Below are 27965 nucleotides of genomic sequence, written 5' to 3' on the forward strand. Positions count from 1 at the left end.
CTTTCTGAGGAAGGGGCACCAACCTGAGTCTTTTTTCTTCAATAACAGGCAGCCTAGCTTCATCCCTGTATTGGGCTCTTAAAATTTTAGCCCTATAGATGTCCTTATTTAATGGCATCTGCTCTACCGTCAAGCCATTGAATTTGATAAGCGGGTAAACAATAGGTGGTAAACCAAATATTTATATTACTACTTAGCCACAATATTTCTTTCAATCTACATTTTACATATAGTTTTCCTCACCGACTGAGATTTCATGACACATTAATATTACATAATGCTGCTTCATTTGCGGCCACACCTGTTTCCCAATAAGTAGAGATTGATTCATCTCTGATTTAAACAATACAACCTATTATCCGTTTCCATTTCCTGTATTTCTAATGATACGCAAAATATTTTTAGGACAAATGTCATAGCGTTTAAAACATTTATGAATAGAAAGCATAAACAGCAATCTAAAGTATTGTACCTTTAATAATTGGCCTCTGTGTTAGTTTACCTACAATTGGAGTTCAGGAACGACGACTATTTTTTAGATATTGACTCGTGTATAGCAAATGCATCTTGCTTAGCTACACATCATATTGATACTAGAAATAAAATATGAGTGCTAATATTTAACCAATTTATAGAACTCTTATGTGCTACTATCAGCTTTGGACTGGAGTTTCTTGATCCCACCAGAGGAACTTTTTCTGAGGGCCAACCTTCGATTTCTACCGAACATGTGCACATCCACTTTTATTCACACAGTAAACTTTGTTGTTAGCATTAAACATACAGAAGGTATCATCATAAAGGTTAAATAGGTTATTTGTGAATTAACTCCTATGATATAGATCCTAGGGGCAAGTTGGGGGGCTCCAAAGCTAGCTTCAAATTGGGTTGTCTTCTGCAGCACTGTTGGAGCCCATTGTTGTGTCAGTGCCTAGATCCATCTCTAGTACTCCGGCTACAAGCTAAGTAAATGATCATGTCCAATTAGATTTCCTGTTGTCTTATTGAAGCTAGCCAAGGACAACCATTTCTCCCTCTGGAGTGGTTACCAGACACCCTGTTCTCAAGATAAGGATCTCAGCAGATCCGCACTGAAATGCCACCTTTTGGAATCCGCAATATGCTGCTAGTGATATATGTACATGGATAGATTCAAATATATGGATTAGGCTTGAGATTCAGGTCATGTATGGATAAATTTACTCTGGCATATCTGCATTGGGATTTTCAATATAAAACACAGGTAGTGTAAAAATATATTGCTCAGTTAAAGGTTGTATAGATATGTAATGTAGAAATCATCTTTGAGATCACACAAAATGATGGTGAAAAATGATCTTCTAGAATGACAGTCGTCTCAAAGAAGAATACCAATAGGCATCGGATATATATGGAAATTGAAAATCAGTCACATAGAAGTCTTGTCTATATTAAAGGTGTCCCTCTTAAGGCCCTATTACACGGGCCAATGATCGGGCAAACAAGCGTTCATATGAACGCTCGTTCCCGATCTGTGTAATTGGGGGCAAACGCTCGTTCATCGGCTGATCTGCACTTTTATGCAGAATTAAAAATCATCGTTGGTGGCAGCACATCTCCCTGATTAATCAGGGAGATGTGCTGCCGATATGATGAAAATGTATAGGGACGAGCGATCGGAGTAACGAGCGTCCATCCCTACACAAGTCCAATCATTGCTCCGTGTGAAAGGAGCAAACGAGCGCCGATCAACAAGCTGTCTCGTTGATCTGCGCTCATTTACACGACCCACGTTGGGCCGGTTATTAGTATCTTTAAAGAAGTGGTCTGTTGGTGAGGTTTAGAAGCTGATTTTAATCTACTGAAACGTTTGTATGCAAATAACTACATTAACAAAAAAAAAAAACACTTCAATTGATCTACTATGCCAGCATTACAACAAACAACAGGAATAGGCACTTGTATGCTGGAACATGTTTTTCTGCCACATGTAATTACTAAAGCCTTTTTTTCTTTGTTTTAGGTGTGGCTCATAAAAGTTATAAAAGCACAGATATGCGCATAATGCCACAATATTTGTCTGGCTGACACCTAAAGCAAAAGACAGAGGTCTACTTTTAAAGAAAGGTATGTTTAATTTATGTATTTACATTAGATTAGTTTGAATTTTTTTTAAAGGAATTCACAATTTTCACCCCCTGGCTTACAACTAGACACACAATTTGCTAAGCATGGATCGTTTCCGAATTAGATAACTCACTACTATTAGTATTTAACCCCTTTTCATAAATCTAGGGGAATGTAAACATAAGCGGGGTTGTGCATTTGTTATAACTGCCACCCTATTGCTATTTTCATATCAATTGACCATTGATAATTAATAACAAACTTGTATAGAGTAATGGTTCCTGAAGGCTGTCAGGGCCTGCCGGGAGTTTTATAACAGCTAGAAAGCCACAGAATGGAGACCATAAGTATAGAGGATACATTTTAACCCCTTCCCTCTTTGGCCACTTTTGACCTTCCTGACAGAGCCTTATTTTTCAAATCTGACATGTTTCACTTTATGTGGTAATAACTTCAGAATGCTTTTACCTATCCAAGCGATTCTGAGAGGGTTTTCTTGTAAAGCATTGGACTTTATGTTACTGGCAAAATTTGCTCGATACATTCAGTATTTAATTGTGGAAAAACACCAAAATTTAGCGAAAAATTGCAAAAATTAACATTTTTCTAAATTTAAATGAATCTGCTTATAAGACATGCAGTTATACCACACAAAATTGTTGCTAATTTACACCCCCCCCATGTGTCTACTTTAGATTGGCATCGTTTTTTGAACATCCTTTATTTTTCTAGGACGTTACAAGGCTTAGAACTTTAGCAGCAATTTCTCACATTTTCAAGAAAATTTCAAAAAGCTATTTTTATAGGGGCCAGTTCAGTTGTGAAGTGGCTTTGAGGGCCTTATATACTAGAAACCCCCAATAAGTAACCCCATTTTAAAAACTTCACCCCTCAAAGTATTCAAAACAGCATTTAGAAAGTTTCTTAACCCTTTAGACGTTTCACAGGAATTAAAGCAAAGCAGAGGTGACATTTACAAATTTCATTTTTTTTTTTGCAGAAATTCATATTTAATTCATTTTTTTTGGTAACACAGAAAGTTTTACCAGAGAAATGCAACTCAATATGTATTGCCCAGATTCGGCAGATTTAGGAAATATCCCACATGTGGCCCTAGTGCGCCACATGACTGAAACACAAGCCTCAGAAGCAAAAGAGCACCTAGAGGATTTTGGGGCCTTTTTTATTAGAATATATTTTAGGCACCATGTCAGGTTTGAAGGGCTCTTGCCGTGCCAAAACAGTGGAAATCCCCCAAAAGTGACCACATTATGGAAACTACACACCTCAAGGAAATTATCTAGGGGTATAGTGAGCATTTTGACCCTACAGGTTTATTGCAGAAATGATTGGAATTAGGACGTAAAAATTGAAATATTTTTTTAAAGAAAATGTAGGTTTAGCTAATTTTTTTTAAATTTCTACAAGGACTAAAAGGGAAAAATCACCACAACATCTGTAAAGCAATTTCTCCCGAGTAAAACAATACCCCACATGTGGTCATAAACGGCTGTTTGGAGACACGGCAGGGCTTAGAAGGGAAAGACTGCCATTTGGCTTTTGGAGCTCAAATTTAGCAGTAATGGTTTGCGGAGTCCATGTCACATTTGCAAAGCCCCTGAGGGGATAAAACAGTGGAAACCCCACACAAGTGATCCCATTTTGGAAACTACACCCATTGAGGAAATTATCTAGAGGTATAGTAAACATTTTGACCGCACAGGTTTTTTGCAGAAATTACTGGAAGTAGGCTGTGAAAATTAAAATCTACATTTTTTCCAAGAGAATGTAGGTTAGCTAATTTTTTTTCATTTCCACAAGGACTAAAGGGGAAAAAGCACCACAAGATTTGTAAAGCAATTTCTCCCGAGTAAAACAATACCCCACATGTTGTTATAAATGGCTGTTTGGAAACACGGAAGGCTTAGAAGGGAAAGATTTGGCTTTTGGAGATCACATTTAGTAGGAATGGTTTGCAGAGGCCATGTCGCATTTGCAAAGCCCGTGAGGGGACAAAACAAAGAAAACACACAAAAAGTGACTCAATTTAGGAAACTACACCCTTTGAGGACTTCATCTAGGGATGTAGTGAACATTTTGACTTTTGACCCCACAGGTATTTTATGGATTTTTTTAGAATTGTGCAGTGAAAATAAAAACAATTCCTTTTCTTCAATAAGACGTAGCTTTAGCTGAAAATGTTTCATTTTCTCAACAAATAACGGAAAAAAACAACCCCAAAATTTGTAAAGCAATTTCTCCCGAGTACGGCAATACTCCATTTGTGGTCGTAAACTGATGATTGTGTACATAGTAGGGCTCAGAAGGGGAGGAGCGCCATTTGGCTTTTGGAGTACAGATTTTGCTGGATTGGTTTCTGGGCGCTATGTCGCATTTGCAAAGCCCCTGTGGGACCAAAACAGTGGAAACCTCCCAGAAGTGACCACATTTTGGAAACTACACTGCTCAAGGTATTCACCTAGGGGTGTAGTGAGCATGTTAACCCCGCTGGTGTTTTACAGAAATTAGTGTGCACTCGATGTTGCAGAGTGAAAATGTTTTTTTTCCATAGATATGCCAATATTTGGTGCCCAGCTTGTGCCACCATAACTAGACAGCTCCCTAATTATTATGCTGTGTTTCCTGGTTTTAGAAACACCCTACACGTGGCCTAATCTTTTGCCTTGACATTTAACAGGGCTCAGGAGTGAAAGAGTACCATGTAAAATTGAGGCCTAATTTGGTGTATTACAAAGTATTGGTTCACAATTGCAGAGGCTCTGATGTGAAATAATAAAAGAAACCCCTGAGAAGTGACCCCATTTTGGAAACTACACCCATCAATTTATTAAGGGGTGTAGTGAGCATTTTCACCCCACAGGTCTTTTCCATAAATGATTGCGCTGCGGATGGTGCAAAGTAAAAATTTAACTTTTTCCCTAGATATGCTATTTCAGTGGCAAATATGTCATGCCCAGCTTGTGCCACTGGAGACACACACCCCAAAAATTGTTAAAAGGGTTCTCCCGGGTATGGTGATGCCATATATGTAGAAGTAAACAGTTGTTTGGGCATGCTGTAGGGTTCAGAGGAGAGGGAGCACCATTTGGCTTTTGGAGCGTGGATTTGCTTGGTAGTAGTTTTGTTTGAGTATTGCTGGTGTTTCCGTTTATAATGTGGGGGCATATGTAAGCTGGGCAGAGTACGTCAGGGGCATAGTCAGGTGGTATAATAATTGGGTGAAAAAAAAAACAGTACAGTACAAGCACAGGCCGTTGTCTTACTGATAAATGACCTTTCTTTTCACCCTTTTGGTCCACACTCTGCACCCTTGCAGTTTGGGGAATTTTGCTGGGAAGCGTTGTCCTGGTATAATACGGGCACCCTCGCTTCCAGCAAATATGTTTAGGCCCTCCCCTTCCTGGTTCCCTAATTTTAGGGCCTTGAGAAATCGCCTCTTGAAACGGGCCTGTACAACTGCATATTGTGTTTTTTTCTCTGACTTATGGAAGCCTTAACTCATTTTATTTTTTGATAGACATAGTGGTATGAGGGCTGTTTTTTTGCAGGACAAGCTATAGTTTTTATTGGTACCATTTTGTGGTACATGCGACTATTTGATCACTTCTTATCCTATTTTTTTGGAGGCAAGGTGACCAAAAAACTGCAATTCTGGCATAGTTTTTTAGTTTTTTTTTATACAGATTTCAGCATGCGTTATAAATTACATGTTAAATTTATTCTGTGGGTCAGTACGATTCCGGCGATACCTAATTTATAGCACTTTTTTATCTTTTACATCTTTTTGCACAATAAAATTACTTTTGTAAAAAGAATGTATTTTTTCTGTCGCCAAGTTGTGAGAACCATAAAGTTTTCATTTTTTCAAAGACGGGGCTGTATGAGGGCTTGTTGCTTGCGAAACGAGCTATAGTTTATATAGGTACCATTTTTGGATACATGCGACTTTTTGATCACTTTTTATTCCAATATTTGTAGGGCAAAGTGACCAAAAAACAGAAGTTCTGGTATCGTTTTTTTACGTTTTTGTTTTACGCTGTTCACCGCGTGGAATAAATAACATAATATTTTTATAGTTTAGGTCGTTACGGTAGCGTCGATACCAAATATATGTTTTTGTTTTTTTTCAATAATAAAGGACTTGATAAGGGAAAAGGGTGATTGTGTTTTATTTTATTACTTGAAACTTTTATTATATGTTTTATATATATATAACTTTTTTTTCTACACTTTTTTTCAAGTACCCCTAGGGGAATTGAAGGTCCAACTGTTTGATTGATGTTCTAATACATTGCACTACCTATGTAGTGCAATATATTAGAACTGTCAGTTATTCACTGACAGCAACCCGATCAGGCTACGCCTCCGGTTGGGGCCTAATCGGCTTTCGTAATGGCAGACAGGAGGCCATTCTTAGGCCTCCTGTTGCCATAGTAGCAGTTGGCAACCTTGTCATTGAATGGCATGTCGGCCGATTTGCTACAAACCACTAAGATGCAGCGATAGCTCCATCTAAGCGGTTAATGGCAGGGATCGGAGCTAGCTCTGGTTCCTGCCGTTACAGCGGGGTGTCCGCTGTAACATACAGCAGACACCCACTGCTGATGGCGCCGGCTCATGATACCAGAAGCCTTTTAGACCCCGCCTCCCAGTGGTGCATAGGAAACTTCCGTTGCTGGGAGACCGGGAGGTCAGTATTAGGCCTCTGGTTGCCATTGCAGCCACCGGCAACCCAGCGATCACGTTGCTGGGGTGCCGGTGGATAAAAGCCCCTCACATGCTGCAATCTCTATTGAACGCAGCATCTGAGGGGTTAATCGGCCGGATCGGAGGCCAGCTCTGGTCCTGGCCGTTACATCAGGGTGCCACCTGTAACATACAGCTGGCATCCAGCGGTGATGGTGCGGGCTCAGCTCCTGAGCCGGCACTATCACCGCGACGTAATGGTACTGCGCTTTGCGGGAAGCCCTGCCTGACAGTGCCGTATATATACAGCGGATGTCGGGAAGGAGTTAATTTGCAACCCAGTGATTATACAGATGAAATTCATTATAAAAACGTTTGCTAATAGCAGCTAACAAATAATGCAACAGACTCATAGTTATGAGTCTGCTATATTTATGGGGGTCGCTCCCCCTGACACTAGAACCAGTAACTACCATTGATCTGGCTTTATACATGGCAGCCATCAATCACTGGTGAGTAGGGAAGGGGGTGGTCGGGATGGGCAGGGGAAGCACTCCCCTCATGAATACAGCGAATTTATAACTATGGCTAGTAGAAGAGTATTCCCATAATATGCTGCCATTACACAGATTCACAGTAAAAAATAAATAAAAATTATCCTAGAGTTACATTTGTTTTAAAGCATATGAAATGATCCTTCAAAAGAGAATTACGACTAAAGTGACTAATGTTGTGGAGTAGTCGATGAAATTATATTTCCTAATCACTTACTTGTGCAATATATATGACATCCCACATTACACTGTATAGTAGAGAAAGAAAGCTTGTAGTGTACAGAAAACAAGGATTATTTTCTTTAGCTGACTAGCCCATAAGGGTGGAAATAAAAACTGCAGATGACGCCCCAGAAATCTGATGCATAATGTTATTTCAAAGCAAGAACAATACTAAGATCTAACCAGTGGGTGGGTGTTGGTTTCGGTGATAGGGCAAACACATTAAGTGCGTTAAAGTTTCTGAGATTTGCCTTTTTACTGAGTTAAGTATGAATGACAGAGACATTGTTCTAATATACATCATAAATCTCTCCTGTAAATGGTTACATACTGGATAACTTATACAAGTCTTTACCTTTTATTGCTGACTTTAATCTCTGGCAGTACTAGAATGCAGCTAAGATAAAACCTAAACTATTAACAGATTTAACTTTTTTACTCTGGCAAAACCATCGATAAGACATGAACGGAATGCTACCTTTACATTCCTCCATACAACAATACACTATTGATTCCAGATTTTTACTGTTTCTTACATGGTAAACCTATAATAAATACAAGCAGGCGGTGCCAGACTAATAAAACTCAAGGGTATGTACGGTCTGATGTTGAGCCCAGATTTAAGAGTTTTAGTTAATGTAAAAGGGATTTAATATTTTTAAAAAGGGAGAAAGTGAGTGCTAGGGTAGTAATTATTATTTTTTTATTTGCTTAGTTATCTACAGTGGCTAGAGAACATTTTCTGGTAAAGGAGCTTGGTTTTAAGATGTAGCCTTAGTCAAAGGGAGTCATTTTCGGTACGTAGACCTCTATGAAGGCTTATTAAAATGGAAAGTATAAGCCATGTGACTGCAGAAGGATTGTTCCTGATCACCTATACTTACCAGCAGACATTACAGTTGTTACTCTCCTACTCAATAATGTTGAGTGGCAAGAGACCAGTATGCCAAAATCCATCTTGGGCATGGCAGATAAGTAATTTCAAGAGCTAAATAGGACTAGTAAAAGATCTCTATTAAAATATAACTGTGCCTGACATATTAGCCATATTGACATAATGGCTCCTTTAAAATAAAATTAATTCACTTTCCTTTTAAACCCTCTCTCCCCTTCCTACCTTTACATCAATTTCCTCCCGTTGCATGTATATTGCACCGTTATCATCATAAACAGCAACTTTACTACTTTAGTAAAATTCCATGATATTTTATAATAATTATATGATAAAACTGTGGTTGAGGGTCATGAAAAATTAGGCAGAATGTTTGTTCTGCTTTTTGCTCTTTATTGGGGTATACTGCATCATGTCCAGACCATTATTTCTGCAACTGTGTGACATTTTTTCTTATTATATTATATTTATAGTGGACTTTATAGTTTTCTCAAAATATTAATTATGTATTGCGGTTTTAGAAAAAATGGAGGAACAAAAGTATTCTATTGTTCAACAAATGCTACAAGCGGCCCAGCAAACAACACAAGCGAGCTGTACTGTAAGTATGACTTCAATGCTTTGAAGGGGTTTTCCCACGAGGGACATTTATGACATATCCACAGAATATGTCAAATGTCAGATAGATGCGGGTCCCTCTGGGACCCACACCTATCTATAGAATGGGGCCCCCTAAACTCTGTTCTACCTCTTTGTGTGTCATCTGATTTCCGATCATGAAGGTGAAAACAGCGTAGCTTGCTGAGCTACGCTGTTTTCGTAAGCCGCATAGAACTGAATGGTAGTTACGGAAGCAGCGTAGCTCGCATGCTACGCTACTTCCGTATTTGCCATTCAGTTAAATGGGGCATACAAAAACAGTGTAGCTCAGCGAGCTACGCTGTTTTTGTAACTCCCGACTATAAAGTAAGGAAGTGGCCGGGAGTCAGTGATAGCAGACAAAGCTAGAACGGCATTTAGGGGGCCCCGTTCTAGAGATAGGTTCAGGTCCCAGAGGTGGGACCCACATCTATCTGACATTTATGACATATTCTGTGGATATGTCATAAATGTCCCTCGTGGGAAAACCCCTTTAAAAAAGTACACTTTTACTAGTAGTATTAATATTATTACTTATAACAATAATATAATATAAATAATAACTCCTATTGTTTTATTAGTCTGCTTTTCCAAATGAAAGTTTACATAACTTCAGTAAATAAGAATATTTATAAAAATAAAATAATGTACTGCTAAAGGACTTATAATAAAAAATGACAAATTGCAGTGCAATCAAAACATTATAGAAAAGCCTAAATCTACTTACAGAAATTTAGATTCCTAATTTTTTTTTCTCTCTCTCTCTCTTCTCCTTCATGATTCATGGGGTGATGGTGGTTAAGGGCTTTACCTTCTGTTTGTAGAATTTTACAATGAATGCACTGTGTATGGTGTTTTGAAATCTTTTTTTAAAAGCAAAATTACGTTTATAATACAAAGCAGACACATTCCTAAATCCAATATATTAAAAGTAAAAACAAACCGATATGTATCATGTGCCAAAATATACTAGTACATAAGATGGTTATTTCCAGTAAAGCCCACGTTCAAATATGGTAGATTTGTCGCAGATGTTGCCGTTTGCGTAATCCAAATTTAAGTATTATACATGTGAATGGAGTTTTCACAATATGTAGTGGAAATAATGTGAACAGTTTTTAAGTCAACTGCAGATTTTCAAATCAGATTTTGACGCAATCTCAATGCAGATTTGCAGCAAAACTCTGCGGCGGAATTTTGTTGCCACGTCTGAACACATTCTTATAATAACTTTATCCTTCTTTTTGGCATAAGCGCTATTCAGTCTTGCCATCTTTGAAAAAACTCTTTGCTTGTTGATATGTCTATTATTAAAAGATGCATTCTATTAAATGTAATATTAACAAGAAATGACACAGTTATTCTATTATTTACTGGAGCAAAAATAATATATGTGTTTATAAAATGTATATTCTTAGGAAGCCCAAGGAGTGCATGGAGGGTCAGATTTGCAAGCTCGTCCCAGGTTTAATCCAGCGGAAGATGTAAATGCTTTGGAAAAGGCAACAACTGGAAAGGGTAAGAGTATAACATTCATGATATTACAATTATTGTCACTGACAGTACAATTCATAGTAGCATTTTAGTGTTCCATTTATTATTATATGAACAGTAGATATGATAGAAACAAATCATCAGACACTTTTAGGCTACATTCACACAAGCGTGACAGATTTATGCGCGTAAAAAATGCACGTAAATCTGTTTGTGTGTGTTGCGTTATGCATCAGTGTGCTTTGCGAATGGCATGTGTTTTTCACGCACTTTTTTTTTTCAATGTATTTGATGTATAAAACACAGACAGCACATGGATGTTCATCTTTGTGCTCTCCGTGGTTTTCACACACCCAGTGACTTCAATGGGCAGCTAGGTGCGTGAAATCGCACCAATATAGGACATGCAGTGCGTTTCACGCAACTGACACTCGCTGTGTGAAAAACAACGCATGTGTCAATAGCCCCATTGAAATCAATGGGTCCGTGTGCTGTGCGTTGTTTCAACACACAGCACACAGACGAGATTCTCGCTCGTATGAATGAACCCTAAGGGGGGATTCACACGAGCGTGTATTCGGTCCGTGCGGGCCGCGTGGTTTTCACGCGGCACGCATGGACCAATACAAGTCTATGGGGCAGTACAGACAGTCCGTGCTTTTTGCGCAGCGTTTGTCTGCTGCGCAAAAAGCGCGACAGGTTCAATAACTCTGCGTATTTCGCGCATCACGCACCCATTGAAGTCAATGGGTGCGTGAAAATCACGCGCACCACACGGAAGCACTTCCGTGGGACGAGCGTGATTCGCGCAACAGCAGTGAAAAGGATGAATGAAAACCGAAAAGCACCACGTGCTTTTCTGTTTCCGAACATCCAAACGGAGTGTCTTTGCGATGAGCGAAGCCGGACAAGCGTACCGAACTTCACCGGGTTCGGCCAAACTCGTTTTGGCCGATCCCGGCAAAAAAATTATCGGTACGCGACGTCAGGAGATAGTCACTGTCCATGGTGCTGAAAGAGTTAAACTGTTTCAGCACCATGGACAGTGACTAGCGATCCCAAAATACATTAACCTGTAAAAAAAAACCGAAGTTCTAACTTACCGATTACTCCTGTCTCCTTCCTGCAGTCCGACCTCCCGGGATGACACTTCAGTTCAAGTGACAGCTCCAGCCAATCACAGGCCAAGCACAGGCTGCAGCGGTCACTTGGACTGCTGCGTCATCCAGGGAGGTGGGGCCCGATGTCAAGAGAGGCGCGTCACCAAGGACGCGTCACCAAGGACGCGTCACCAAGGCAACGGCCGGGAAGTTCTCGGTAAGTAGGAACTTTATCTTTTTTTTTTACAGGTTTTTCGCTGTTGTGTTCGGCATTCACTGTCGAGGGTGCTGAAAGATTTAGCTCTTTCAGCACCTTGGACAGTGACGGGCGTTGACAAGCCTCATCTCTATGATGCCGGCTGCGCGAAAATCACGCAGCCGCGCATCAGACACGCATGACACACGCAGCTGTCAAATGGTTTTTGCGCTCGCAAAACGCTGCGCTGTTTGCGCGCGCAAAAACGCAACGTTCGTGTGAATCTCCCCTTACAGTCACAAACAGGTGAAGCTTGGGTGGGGTTGTAGGGTGGGCAGTATTGCTTAACATATGTATATAGTTCATGGGACTTATTGGTTATCATCACTGCAAAAACTATTGGGTGAGTTTTGAAGCCTATGCTTTGCTAGATATAAACCAAAGATTCAAACTATATTCATAAGAAATAAAGCAGAACAAAGAGCAACTGGTGTAGTGCTCTTCCCGTGGAATCTCTATAAAAATTCTTATGAAGGAATAAAATTTACCATAGTTAAAACATGATAGCAAAAATATAATTTAAAGATAATTCAATTTACCAACATGCTTCTTGAACGTGAGCATTCTTCTATGGTCTTGTATTTATTTTAACTTGTGTGTTATAGTAACAAATATATATTAACAAATGTGTTTCTTTTAATAATTCTGTTCATTAGAAATCGATGCGGGAAGTATTATCGATATCCTAACTAAGAGAACTAATGCACAGCGTCAAGAGATTAAAGCAGCTTACCAAAAACAAACAGGAAAGGTATGAAAAATATAAGATACATTTTTAAGTACAATGAGATTTTTTGGAGAAAACACAGAATTTTTTAAATTTAGACCAGCAATGTTAAATATCTACAATTACTATGAATTGCTATGACAAATATTAGGCTTCATGCACACTGCTGTATTAGCCGTTTCAGGACCAAGGTTCATTGATGCCTCAATGACCAGGCCTAAATTTAAAGTTTTGCTATACATTCTTTTAAACTGTCATAACTTTTGAACTACTTCGGATAACTTCACCATTTTTTTTTAGCTTTTTTTTTTTTAGAACAAATCACACTTTTAAAAATATATATTTTTACTACATATGCAACACATATTTTATATTACAAATAAACAATTGATCAAAAAAGTGCCAGATTTAGTGTAATTTATTAAATTACACTAAATATTTAATGTATGAATTAACTAACTAACAATTTAGTATCACGCTAACTAACAAGAACCTATTGGTACAGACAGGAAGCGATCTCGCTAATATATGTAAGAGAGAATGTCGTGAACTAAATTAAAGACAAGATCTTTAATAAAACCAAGTATTCCTTGGTGCATTGACCCTCAACATCTAATGTATAGCCTATAAAGTGTGGGGTACAATTAACACAGCATATGTAACAGAAAAAATTGCAAACTTTATTGAAAAAAATCACAAATATTAAAAGATGAGTCATGCAAAGCATGAATAAAAACGTTCATCTAATGCAAGAGATACATGTACAAAAATGGGTGACATGACACATATAAACAATGTATAGCTGTTATATTGGAGCAGATAGACTGATTAGTTGTATAATCAAAGCAATAATGCAAAAAATGACATATAAGATATGACAGCTATACATTGTTTATATGTGTCATGTCACCCATTTTTGTACATGTATCTCTTGCATTAGATGAACGTTTTTATTCATGCTTTGCATGACTCATCTTTTAATATTTGTGATTTTTTTCAATAAAGTTTGCAATTTTTTCTGTTACATATCACGCTAACTAACCTACTATTCCTGCCTGCCTATTCTAATACTAAGGAGCACAGGGAATACAAAGTATATACTTTCTATATACTTTGTAGATGTGTGTGTGTGTGTGTGTGTGTGTGTGTGTATATATATATGTATATATATATATATATATACATATATATATATACATATATATATATATATATATATATACATATACAGAAATATATTAAGTCCAGCAGCACCGGCAGCGTGTGGGTGCAGGCTCTAAGGGACAGACCAAGTCCCAGATACACAGAAGACAAAAAATGAGCAGCAACTCCAATAGTAAGGGTGAAAAAAGTGGGTACTTTTATTGCCCGTGCAACGTTTCAGCTCCGTTCACTGGAGCCTTTCTCAAGCCTATACATATATACACATACACACAATTGTATGTAATGCTTTTATTTACTTTTCTTCTGTCTTCTCTCGATCAGTCGCCTTCTCTATGAAACACTGTGACAGAGTGAAGGAGGCTGAAAGGAGATGACAAGTGGGAAAAGTTTGTTGGCAAAGAAACTTTTCAGAGATCACCATGATCGGTTAATCATGGTGATCACATGCTCAGTAGCCGAACCAATCGGTTCGGCTGTCAGAGAACAGGTTGCTGGGAAGCCGAGGACACTGACACCGCCAGCGTCAGAGCGCTCTCCTCAGCACTATGCAGTGGTCTGCAGATTCATGTCCTGGCTGCATGGGGTATAAGCGGCTATGACGTGAATCTACAGATTGTCGGCATGAAAGGGTTAAAGATCTGTACCAGTTTTATATGCTCCAGATCCAAAATATGGTACTAATTTTATTCTATGGAGGTTTCTGTATGTCCATGTGGTGCCATATGTGTCACTACATCTGTATATGGCACTTTTACTGAACATCATACAGAAAAAAATGTTCGTACCACACAGAACAGCAAAGATGTCGTTTGTCCTAGAGTACGTTCTAGGTATCTGGAATGTGAGCTAGCCAAAATCATTATCTGATACACTTATTACTGGAGCACCGTCATAAAAAATATTTCTACTAATGTACTATATAACATAGATATAAGTACAACTTTTCTATTATTTTCTAGACTCTGGAAGAAGCTCTAAAGAAAGCTCTGAGTGGTAATCTTGAAGATGTGATACTGGATATGTTGAAAACTCCAGCACAATTGGATGCTTATGAACTAAAAAACGCAATAAAGGTATTGAACTGTTGTGTTGTACTTCATGTGAGATGTAAAGGAATGAGCTATTTCAGCTAGATTTTTTTCTATCGTCATATTCTAGCATTCTGTTCTAGGATTTATAGGATATTGTTTTCATAGGCTCTGTTCAGACCATGTATTAAAAGAGGCATGGACTCGCAGGATGGACATGATATTTCCGCTTTACAAAGCATTAGTGCGGCCTCATTAGGGCACATTGGCTTATGACTTCTGTTTTTTTTTGTCATTCTCTGGATCAATATGGAAAAACAAAATTGTAAATTTAACCCTCCCAAATTTCCTTCATCTGCATCTTCTCCCTATCACTGATAGGACTTGATGGACATGTATCTTTTTTTTAACCGTTCTAACTATGTAACCACAACCTCAAATGTATGAAGAATTAGCAAAACTGATTAAAAGAAAAATTATGTTATAAAGAAAATTTTGCAAGGATGTCATATACTAAAATGCAGCGAGGTATTGTAAAGCTGTCTATGCAAAGCCTCTTATCTAACTAAAATGCAGCTCCACTATTTGCCCTGAACAATGCAATAACAGTAATTAATTTGATTATGTAAAACTCCTAAAGGGTCTTGGGACAAATGAAGACACAATCATTGAAATTTTGGTAACAAGATCAAATCAGCAAATCAAGCAGATCAAGGAAGCCTACAAAGCAGGTATCTAGTCAGTGAACCATGCCGTAACTAATTCTTGTTATTGACCTGTGCATATACCATACATGTATTTGCTCCATGAGATAAGACATAGACAATAGCTTACTTGGCAGATTATTGCTGAAACTGTGGTTAGTTCATATTCACACAGGGCAGTTTTTATACATACATGTGTTTTTGGTGATTTTTTTTTTTTAGTTAAAGCTATAAGTGAATCCTATAGGGAGGACATGTATTAAGGATTGACCTGTACCTCCTCCTTATTGTATACCCTCCTTTTTATGGTTAAGATGCATAAATAAATTTACTGTGTGAATCTGGCCAACACGCTATCTGGTATTTAGTTACAGTTTGATGATTAGTGTTAACTGGTGGCAAAACATGCAATACATTGGCCCTAAGGGTAATACCCTAAGGTCAATAATTGACCCAATACTCTAAGTCCAAAAATTTGAACCAGCTTTACTTTGGCATTCTTCTGAATCCTATAAACTCCTTTTTAGGATAATGTTTTGAATTGTGAAGTAGCATTAAATATAAATCATGTTTTTTCTTGACTTTGATGGCCAATTCGGATTTGGATAGGCCATTAATATCAGGTCAGCAGGGGTTCAACTCCTGACACCCCCATCAATTAGCTAAGTGAAGGGGCCACGGCACTTGGCTCAGTGGTGCGTTACCTTCAATGTTTACTAGGCACAGTGCCATACCATTTTGTAACATTATCTGTTAACATATAAGTTTATTGACATTGAAATCAGAAATCTATCTAACCACCCCTGAGTAAGAACTTCTAACCTAACAAAAGTCAGATGAGTAGCTGAAACGTGGTGAACCTAAGTCTTTGGTAGCCTTCTGCAAGTTGAGAAATACAATGTTTCTCTTTATTTTTCCACTGTGTATTACTTGTAGATAAATAACAAAAAATATTTACATTAACAATATTTTTGCTTTCTAGAATATAAAACTGATCTTGAAAAGGATATCATCGATGATACATCTGGGGATTTTCAGAAGGTGCTGCTGGCCCTATTGAAGGTATAGTCCATTTCTAGATATGATCATGCAGACACATGTTTATTACAAACCATTTAAGGAAATCTGTTTGATTCTTTCGTGGTATATTTAAAAATAAATAAAAAAAACACTGGAGTTGGACTGGAGTTTATAATAAAACATAACTTTTACTTAAGCACAATATAAAATAGTTAGAACAAAATACATGCATAGTAGACAAAAAAGAAAATACAACATTTCATCCTCTGTAGTGGGAAGATATATTGAGAGCGATCTACAATAGGAACGGGTCGGGGGGGGGGGGGGGGGGTTATCATACAAACCCCCAATTCAACTACAGTCCTAAATAACATTGTTTATGTAGGTAATATGGGAACCCTAAAAATATGAGATATAATATAAACTCCTTCAATCTTAATAATTTTGTTTTGTGGCAACTGATCATTTTATTTTGTAAGGGCAATCCATGAGGAGTCTATACATTTGGAACCCCTTATATCTTCCTTCCTACTTCCTACTACAGAGGATGCAATTAAAATTTTTCTTTTTTGCCTACTATGCATGTATTTTATTCTAACTAATGTATATTGTACTTTACGCCTTAATGACCAGGCCATTTTGCGCATTAATGACCAAGGATTATTTTTTGTCTTCTCGCGGTCGAATTCCAACAGTCGTAACTTTTTTTTTATTCCATCAACATAACCGTATAAGGGCTTGTTTTTTGCGGGACGAGTTGTATTTTGCAATTGCACCATTTTTGGGTGCATATAATATATCGATTAACTTTTATTAACTTTATTTTAGGAGAGAACTGAAAATAAGCAGTTATTCCAGCATTGATTTTCACGTTATAAATTTACACTATTTACTATGCAGCGTAAATAACATGTTACCTTTATTCTATGGGTTGGCATGATTACAGGGATACCAAATATGTAAAGGTTTTATCTGTTTCCCTACGTTTGCACAATAAAAACCCTTTTATAAAAAAATTTACTTGTTTTTGCATCACTGCATTCCAAGAGCCGTAACTTCTTTATTTTTCCATCAAATGTGGCCGTGTGTGGGCTTGATGTTTGCGGGGCAAGGTGTAGTTTTCATTAGTACTATTATGGGGTACATGGGACTTATTGATTAACTTTTATTTTTTTTTTTATGGGGGGTGTGGGAGAAAAAAAACTATTTTGCCATTGTTTTTTTTGTCCGGCCGTTCATCCGGCAGTTTAATTATTGTGTTCATTTTGTTGTTTGAGTCGTTACGATCGCGGCGATACCTTATATATGTATGTGTTATTTGTTTTGACACTTTTACTAAATAAAACCACTTTTTGGGGGAAAAATTGTTTTTATTTTATTTTTACTGTCATCTTTTTTTTTTTTTTTTTCATAAACTTTATTACACTATTTTACTTTTTTTTGTCCCACTAGGGCACTTTACTTTGTGATCTTTAGATTGCAGATATAATGCTTTGGTATACTTAGTATACTTAGTATACCAAAGCATTATTGCCTGCCAGTGTAAAACTGACAGGCAATCTATTAGGCCATGCCTTTGTTAGGACCCCGGCTGCCATGGAAACCTGATTTCTCTGTGAGGCCGCCGATGGGGTGACAGAGGGAGCTCCCTCCCTCTGTCAAACACATTAGATGCCGCTGTCACTATTGACAGCGGCATCTAAGGGTATGTTCACACGTAGTCAACCAAAACGTCTGAAAATCCAGAGCTGTTTTCAAGGGAAAACAGACCCTGCTTTTCAGACGTTTTTTACCAACTCGCATTTTTACCAACTCATTTTTTTACCAACTCGTTTTTGGAGCTGTTTTCATTGGAGTCTATGAGAAAACAGCTCCAAAAACGTCTGAAAGAAGTGTCCTGCACTTCTTTTGACGAGGCTGTATTTTTACGAGTCGTCGTTTGACAGCTGTCAAACGACGATGCGTAAATGACAGGTCGTCTGCACAGTACGTCGGCAAACCCATTCAAATGAATGGGCAGATGTTTGCCGACGTATTGTAGCCCTATTTTCAGACGTAAAACGAGGCATAATACGCCTCGTATACGTCTGAAATTTGGCCGTGTGAACATACCCTAATGGGTTAAACTGCCAGAATCGGAGCACACTTCGATTTCAGCAGTTGGGGCAGGAGTCAGGCTGTGTATAACAGCCGTGCTCCTGCCGCTGATCGCATGGGTACACTGGCAGTACCCGCGCGATCAGAGAATGGATATATCTGTCCTTATGCGGGAACTAGATCCTGCATAGGACAGATATATCCGTCTTTCGTCGTTAAGGTGTTACGTAAAAGTTATATTTTATTATAAACTCCAGTCCAACTCCAGTGATTTTTTCTCTCATTTTTGTGGAGTATTTACTAGTAAAAAACAATCCTTGTGGTGAGGGAGTATCACCATTCATACTATTTATTATTGGTATATTTTTAGAATAATTTACATATGTGATGTTTATGCAAACCAAGCCATAGTCTATAAATAATAATATTAATAATAATAATAATAATAATAATAATAATAAAAACATATGTATTTTAACTTTGTTTTCAGGGGGAACGTAGTGAAGACTGCTATGTTAATGAAGATACAGCTGACAAAGATGCCAAGGTAAATTATATAGTGAATACAATTAGTCTAATATATTTTTATAGTTTACTATTTATATTTTCATGATATTCCTATTATATCCCTATCCCTATTATAATATTGCCCTATTACACATAAATATGTTCTATATTTAACTAGGCATTATTTGAAGCAGGAGAAAATAAGAAAAAAGCTGATGTGCCTATATTCGTAGACATTTTTACTAGTAGAAGTTTTCTACATTTAAATCAAGGTAATTATAAAATATTAATAACAGTAGTAATAATAATAATAATAATAATAATAATAATATAAAGAATGGAGATACACGCTGAATATGCATGAACTTAAAATATTTTAAAAGGGTTCTCTCATCTGAAGCATGTATGACATATTTACTATCAGGAAAATGGAAGCTCCCTGACCCCTGTTTGCTTATGTAAAGCGACTGATAGCTGCATCGTCTTTAATGGAGAGTGCTGCCTGTGTGGCTCTTTTCATAACGCTCATTGGTTTTAATTGAGAAAGCCGCATGCAAGTGTAGTCACATCTCCATTGCAGCCAATTTTGACAACCCTTCCTCTCCTGATAGGTTGATATACCATAAATGCTTCAAATGGGAATACTCTTTTAAATCATTACCATTTTTACAAATTCTTAGAAAATAATAATAAAATGTTTTATGATGGTTTATATTATTTAATATTTTTTATGTATTCATTTATTTTTGTAGTATTTAAAAACTATGCAAAGTACAGCAAACATGACCTAAACAAGGCACTGGATTTGAAGCTTAAGGGGGATATTGAGAGCAGTTTGGTGGCTATTGGTATGTATGAATACATTGCTTTTTTATAATTAAAAATAATAATAATAATAAAGATATTAAAAAATGCTTTCAAAATACAATGGGTTTTGTTTTTACATGTTGTATTGCACAAACATCATTCTTTATAGACACAATGTAAGAACATTTCTTTTACATAATACTGCCCCACAATTGCACACATAAATACTATCTGTGCGAAAACCTAGCCTAAAAAAATGGAAGTGAAATACTTACATTCCTTAGTAACATCTTAAAGGGAAGGTGTCACGAAATATTTTTTTTTTATATATAATATTGCTTTTAGTATGATATTAAAATAAATTTTATTTATTTGTGTTCTTGTGTTGTACTTTTTACTTTTTTCTTACTTTTACTTCTCTATGGGGTCTGCCATTTCTTTTTTTCATCTCTGTATGTGTCGATTAACGACACATACAGTACAGAGATGGAATACGGCACATACATCCCCATAGAGAATGCGAACGGGAGCCGTTCCATTCACTATAGCGTACGCCGTCTGTGTGGGAAAGGCGCATGCGCCGCTCCCACACAGACCAAAAGGAAGGTCTTCGGCAGAGCGAAATCCGGTGCCATTTTCATGTGGACCGGAAGCCGCGGCTAGACAGTAAGATGACAACATCCGGTCGCGGCTTCCGGACATATGTTCAAGGCAGCGAAGACGCAAGGTATAGGAGCAGAGGCGGCAGCGGCGACAGGAGCAGGTAAGTTATGTTTGTGTATGTGATGTGTGTATTATGTTCGTGTATGTTCGTGTTATACTGTCTGATTACCACTGTATCTAATGCTCCTACACTGTGCATTCGCTCAGAAAATGGCGGCACACAGTGTAGGCGGTTTGAAGGTTCAACCCCCTCCTCCTGGCACTAGCTAGAATAAGGGAGGGGGGATTGTGTGAGGACACTAGAGTGAGTGTGTCTACTCCAAATTTGCAGCATAAAGCAATGAGGTTGCTTTACCACATTGCCAATGCTGCAATTTTGGCAATTGCTCCCTATAGTGACCAGCACATGGAAATGTTATAAATTAGAATCTAATTTATAATATTTCCTGACTTGTGAAAAAATTAAAAAAATTAAAAATTAAAACAATGTGTAATCACTTATATACTAACTGTTTAACTGAAAAAAAAATAAAAAATTTCTAGCGACACATTCCCTTTAAATCAGGACTCATGCACACCATTGTATTAGCGCTCCATACATCCTCCAAGTTATATAGTGCCATAATGCAACTTCCATAGACTTCCAATTGCATACAGTGACAGGCCTAGTTTACACGAGCGTGTGCATTTTGCCCACGTAAAAAACGCAACGTTTTGCGTGTGCAAAAGGCACTTAACAGCTCCGTGTGTCATCACCATATGGTGCGCGGCTGTGTGGTTTTCGTGCAGCCGCCATCATTATGACACTCCGTTTGGATGTTTGTAAACAGAAAAGCACGTGGTGCTTTTCTGTTTTCATTCATCCTTTTCACTGCTTTTGCGCGAATCACGCTCTTCACACGGAAGTGCTTCCGTGTGACATGCGTGTTTTCACGCACCCATTGACTTCACGGACTGTCTGCACTGCCCCATAGACTATTATAGGTCCGTACGACGCGCGTGAAAATCACGCGCGTCGCACGGACGAATAATAATCTTTTAATGTTAGATTCTCTATGAATATGAAGAAAATGGGGGCATTCTCCATCGGATGCTGTTTTACATGGTTATTCTATCCTTTATTCAATCTTCATTTTAGTCTAAACTGTTGGCTTTGAAATGGTCAAAAATAAGACAATATTTCTTATTTTATATAGCAAAAGTTGCTGTTAGCAAACCAGGATACTTTGCTGAAAAGTTGAATAATGCAATGAAGGTAAGTCAAAAGTATATTATTTTCTTATTTATCAACATGTTACTGTAATACTCCATAAGCTTCAATAGTATACAAAAAGTGTACACAAACATACGTATAAGCATACAACTGTGATAGGAGGTTGTACATAAAATGATGACTGTAGAATACACTGACTCAGCACTTAGAAGTTTGAACATTTCATCTAGTTGTACTAGTTCACTGATGGAATGATACAATTCAGTAAAATAAATATTCCACAGCATGAATTCATTTGGCAGGGAGGATGTCTCAGAATCATTACTGACTTTAACATTAGGTAAATGGGACCTGTTATTAGCATCATTCACTAAACGACATAAAGATCATGCTGATAAATTGTGTATTTGCATTCCTCGATCTTGTACTTCAGTTTCAATTGAGTCTCTTTCATGGTGATCTATGAATTCAGGCTTCAAATCTTGTGTCTGCTCCTCAAATTCTCTCTTGCTTGATAAAGGTTGAGAAATGTTAAAGGGTTTGTTGACAGCACAGAGTAATGCAATTAGCAAGATGAAAAATAGTATTTGTGCCCTTTAACCCCTTGGAGACACAGCCAGTTTTAGCCTTCAGGACACAGCCTATTCTTTCAAATCGGACATGTGTCACTTTATGTGGTAATAACTTGGGAATGCTTTTACTTATTCAAGCGATTCTGAGACTATTTTCTCGTGACATATTGTACTTTGTGTTAGGGAAAAAAATTTGATCGATAAATTCAATATTTATGTGTGAAAAACACCAAAATTTAGAGAAAATTTGGAAAAATTAGCATTTTTCAGAATTTTAATGTATCTGCTTGTAAGACAGATCGTAATACTACACAAAATAGTTACTAGTTAACATTTCCCATATGTCTACTTTATGTTGGCATCGTTTTTTGAACATCCTTTTATTTTTCTAGGATGTTACAAGGCTTAGAACTTTAACAACAATTTCTCACATTTTCAAGAAAATTTCAAAAGGGTATTTTTACATGGACCAGTTCAGTTGTGAAGTGGCCCATATGTGGTAATAAACTGCTGTTTGGACACACGGCAGGGCTCAGAAAGGGCTATTTGGCTTTTGAAGCTCATGTTTTGCTGGAATAGTTTTTGGGTGTCATGTCGCATGTGCAAAGCCCCTGAGGGACAACAAAATGTGGAAACCCTCCAAAAGTGACCCCATTTTGGAAACTAAAGCCCCCAAAGAATTTATCAAGGGGTATAGTGAGCATTCAGACCCCACAGGTATTTTGCTGAACTTAGTGGAATTAGGCTGTGAAAATTAATATCAACATTTTTTACACTAAAATGTTGAATTTTTTCATTTCCGCAGGAGATAAAGGAGAAAAAGCACCACAACATTTGTAAAGCAATTTTTCCTGAGTATGGAAATACCCCACATGTGGTCATAAACTGCTGTTTGGACACACTGCAGGGCTCAGAAAGGCAGGAGCACTATTTGGCATGCAGATCTTGTTTATTTGATTTTTGGGCGCCATGTTGCATTTGCAAAACCCTGAGGTACCAGAGTACAGTGGAAGCCCCCAAGAAGTGACCCTATTTTAGAAACTACACCCCTCAAGGCATTTATCATTTGCCTGGACATATAACAGGGCTCAGAATTGAAGAGCAATATGCACATTTGAGGCCTATTTTGGTATATTCACAGCATTGGCCCACAATTGCAGGGCTCCGAGGTCAAATAGTAAAACAAACCCGCAAGTAATGACCCCTATCTTGGAAACTACACCCCGTAGGGCATAATCAGGGGTGTAGTGAGCATTTTGACCCCACATATTTTTCAGTAGAAGTGAATGCGTAGCAGATGGTCCAATGTAAAAATTGCAATTTTGCACTGATATGCCCTTTTAGTGCACAAAAATGTTGTGCCCAGTTTGTACTACTGAAGACAAATACCTCATAAAATGTTAAAGGGCATCTGTCACCAGAATGTCCGTATTAAACTAGTAATTGTAGGGGAGACTAACCTGTTTCTAGCGTTTATTTTCAGTTTCTGCTTACTGCCTCCTTTGTAGAGAAATAAGATTTATTAGGTTTATGCTAATGAGCATTTACGGGCAATGAGGGCGTTACCATTGCACCTAAATTCTCTTACGTCGCTCCCCAGTTCAACCCCCCTCCCTTCTTACATTGATTGACAGGGGCCAGGCAGCACAATCGGCGCGATTTTAATCTGCGGGAAGCTAATTAGTAACAATTTTGTGCGGTATAACTGGCTCTGTCTGAGCTTGGTGGATTACGTGGCTTGTGATATAAGTGGAGTTCTAAAACCGGAGTTAAAGCCCCTGTAAATACTCTTCTTTTCTTTTACTTTGACAATTATTCACTGTTTTGTTGTAACTCGGATAATGGATAGCAAGATTGGAGGTTTTCTTCAGTGCACAGTTTGCCATAAGTATGCACGACTGGAGCCGGAGTTCCAGGGTGCATACCTCTGTGGCAGATGTGAGCATGTTGTTCACCTGGAAGCTCGCATTAGAGATAATTTTTTACTTCCACTTTCCCATCCCTTGGTTGAACTTGATGGACATGTGTCTTTTTTCAAGCTATCTAACTATGTAACTGCCTGTCGTACAAGCAGATACATTTAAATTGAGAAAAATGCTAATTTTTGCAATTTTTCGCTAAATTTTGGTGTTTTTCACAATTAAATACTAAACGTATCGAGCAAATTTTTCCAGTATCATAAAGTCCAATATGCCACGAGAAAACAATCTCAGAATCGCTTGAGTAGGTAAAAGAATTTCGAAGTTATTACCAGATAAAGTGAAACATGTCAGAATTGAAAAATGAGGCTCTGTCAGGAAGGTCAAACGTGGGAAGGGGTTAAGACCTTGGCAACAACAACGCAATAGTACCTTGTATGTCGCCAAGGGGTTAAAAACATTTTTGGGGAAGAAAACATGTAGCTGTTCCCCATCAATTGAAATGTAGATTCTCTTCTGTGCAAGTCAGTAGTCACTGTTTACTTCCAGTGGATACAATTCTGTCCATGGTCATGTGAGGGACACAGAGGTGCAGGGCTCGTTACAGTTGCAGTATGTGTATCAGAGCTGTGTCTTCTAATGATCCCAGCACCTGTGTCCATCACATGACCATGGACAGAATTTTATTCACTGGAAGCAAATAATGAAGGTTCCTACTGAAAAACAACAACCAGAGTGCTCGAAAACTGTGAGGAAATAATACAGAAAGTATATTGGAAAATTGTATAACTTTTAATTCTACAAAAAAAAAAAGATTAGTTTGCTGAAACTAGACAACCCTTTTAACCACAATTACCGAGCTATAGTCCAATGATGCTATTGCTGAAGCGACTAACATGTTAGCATGCAAGGACAATGAGCTATGTTAATTCTTCCTCATGTACAGATGTGTATTCTTAAATATTTGTTTCTCAAAAACAATTTGAAGGTCATTGAAGAATACTTAAAACATATATAGTCACAGTGCAGAAATATAAGGGTATGTTCACACGTAGTCAACCAAAACGTCTGAAAATCCAGAGCTGTTTTCAAGGGAAAACAGACCCTGCTTTTCAGACGTTTTTTACCAACTCGCATTTTTACCAACTCATTTTTTTACCAACTCGTTTTTGGAGCTGTTTTCATTGGAGTCTATGAGAAAACAGCTCCAAAAACGTCTGAAAGAAGTGTCCTGCACTTCTTTTGACGAGGCTGTATTTTTACGAGTCGTCGTTTGACAGCTGTCAAACGACGACGCGTAAATAACAGGTCGTCTGCACAGTACGTCGGCAAACCCATTCAAATGAATGGGCAGATGTTTGCCGACGTATTGTAACCATATTTTCAGACGTAAAACGAGGCATAATACGCCTCGTATACGTCTGAAATTTGGCCGTGTGAACATACCCTAAAATTACAACATTCTTGTGCATTTTGATCACTCCCTATATTATTTTTTTTATTTTAGAAGTTTCTCCTAATATTATGTGAGCTTAGGCTTCGTTCACATCTGCGTCGGGGCTCCGTTTTGATGTTCCGTCGGAACTTTCCATCGGAACGGAGCCCTGACTGACACAAACTGAAACCATAGGTTTCCGTTTCCATCACCATTGATTTCAATGGTGACGGATCCGGTGCCAATGGTTTCAGTTTGTCTCTCCGTTGTGCAAGGATTCCGCTATTTTGACGGGAGGAATACCGTAGTCGACTACGGTATTCATCCTGTAAAAACGATGGAACCCTTGGCACCGTATTCGTCACCATTGAAATCAATGGTGATGGAAACGGAAACATATGGTTTCAGTTTGTGTCAGTCGTAAAGTCTGAACGGAGCCCTGACGCCTTTGGATAGGTCCTTTCTAAATTTCAACAAAAAGGATGACCACTTTAGACAAACTCTTTTTGTTAGAATCATCCCCCCAATGATAAACTGAACACAAGTAATTCAACTACTAAGACCTCCTGTGATCTGCTGTAATCATTAGGTGAACTTGGCAGCAAATGTTCAATTCCACAGCAGCGCCCCAACAGGAGAAATTAAGCATTACATTGTTGAACGGACGTTCTGGGCCCTCTATAGAGATGTTGACCACAATTTGCCCTAACAGAGTATTTGACATGGGGTTTTCTACACCTGACTACTCAATTAGAAGCCTATTAACTTAAATCATATTTTCAATACTTCATTACAAAATAGGACATGCATGGGTGGCAAAGGGTCACCGAATAAGGTAAATTCTACTTTAACAATATAATTATCTACTTGTCATAGGGATTGGGAACTCGTGACAAAATAGTCAACCGGATCATGGTTTCACGGCAAGAAATTGATATGAAAGACATTAAAGCTCAGTTCAAGAAGCTTTATGGCAAACCCCTGCGTAATGCTCTGATGGTATGTATTCTATGTTTTTTTTTGTGGAGGAATTGGGTTGGAAACATGTAAAAAAATAGTATGTTTAGTAAATGCAAAGTTCCATAGACCTTGCTCATAAACAGTAAAAATGCTCAAAGACATTACATTTTTGTCAGCAGATTCCACCAATTTTGAAAAGTTCTGGCAAGCAATCTTATATCTATGTGGAATTCCACGTGTTTCCTCAATGTTGGCTGTATCAAATGGGATAGATTTTTTTCAGTTGTATTTCCTGGAGATAAGCGGCATTAAGCTGCTCCATAGAAATAATATGTACATTTGGCTGAATAGTGATGGGAAAGTTTGGACTGGTAACAATTGTTTCTTACATGTAAGGGCCAGTTCACACGGTAAAACCGTCTCGCTTGAAAAATAAGTGACACGCCTTATCTTAGGGCATTTACGTCTCTGACCTCCCATTGACATCAATGGGAGGCAGAGGAAGCGTATTTCCCGGCGTTTTTTGCCCACAGCGCTCAATGGTCGCGGGCGAAAAAACGCCATGAAAATCGGCGTGCAGGCAGAGCAAAATCTGCCTCAAAATTCCAAACGGAATTTCGAGGCAGATTTTCCGCCTGCAAAAAAACTCTGTGTGAACCCAGCCTTACCGTGGAAGGCAAGAGTCAACTATGTGACACTGGAAAATATACTTAACATAATACTCCTTTTTTAGTAAGTATGATCTTTATTAATTGAACATATACCTTTCATTTTAGGATGAAACAAATGGAGACTATGAAACTGTTCTCGTTGCCCTCGCTGGCTATGATGAGTAATCGTGATCGAAATGCATGACAAAGAAAATATAAACAATTTTCATTATCTTCCATACAATCTATTAATGTGAAGAAAGTTACTCATATAAATATATGTGATTAATTTTGAATAGCTTTGGTCTGCCAATATATTATTAACAACAACAAAAGTACAAAGTAAAACATTTTAATGGACAATTGCATTTCTTTTATGTATAATAAAGTTTTTACTTCAGAAACACATATATTTTTTTATTTTTTTTTGTCACCCAACCAGTACCTTACACAGAAAAGAGGTGGGCCCCATAGTAATATCTTACTCCAGCTTATTCCCTATTAAGACTGGCGTCTAAAATAAATTTCC

At 37.8% G+C, this 27965-nt stretch overlaps 1 protein-coding gene across 1 annotated transcript; it reads left to right on the forward strand.

Annotated features, from left to right (window-relative positions):
• Positions 1-9007: 9007 nt before the first annotated feature.
• LOC142742424 (annexin A1-like) lies at positions 9008-27687 on the forward strand. The gene is made up of 12 exons (XM_075852153.1): positions 9008-9082; positions 10539-10638; positions 12627-12721; positions 14821-14934; positions 15530-15620; positions 16576-16655; positions 19201-19257; positions 19396-19489; positions 19970-20065; positions 21884-21942; positions 26703-26825; positions 27563-27687. The coding sequence occupies exons 1-12, from the start codon at positions 9008-9010 to the stop codon at positions 27620-27622; spliced, it is 1044 nt and encodes a 347-aa protein (XP_075708268.1). The 3' UTR covers positions 27623-27687.
• Positions 27688-27965: the final 278 nt, after the last annotated feature.

Source organism: Rhinoderma darwinii, chromosome 1, assembly GCF_050947455.1.
Source record: "Rhinoderma darwinii isolate aRhiDar2 chromosome 1, aRhiDar2.hap1, whole genome shotgun sequence".
Lineage (NCBI taxonomy): Eukaryota > Metazoa > Chordata > Amphibia > Anura > Rhinodermatidae > Rhinoderma > Rhinoderma darwinii.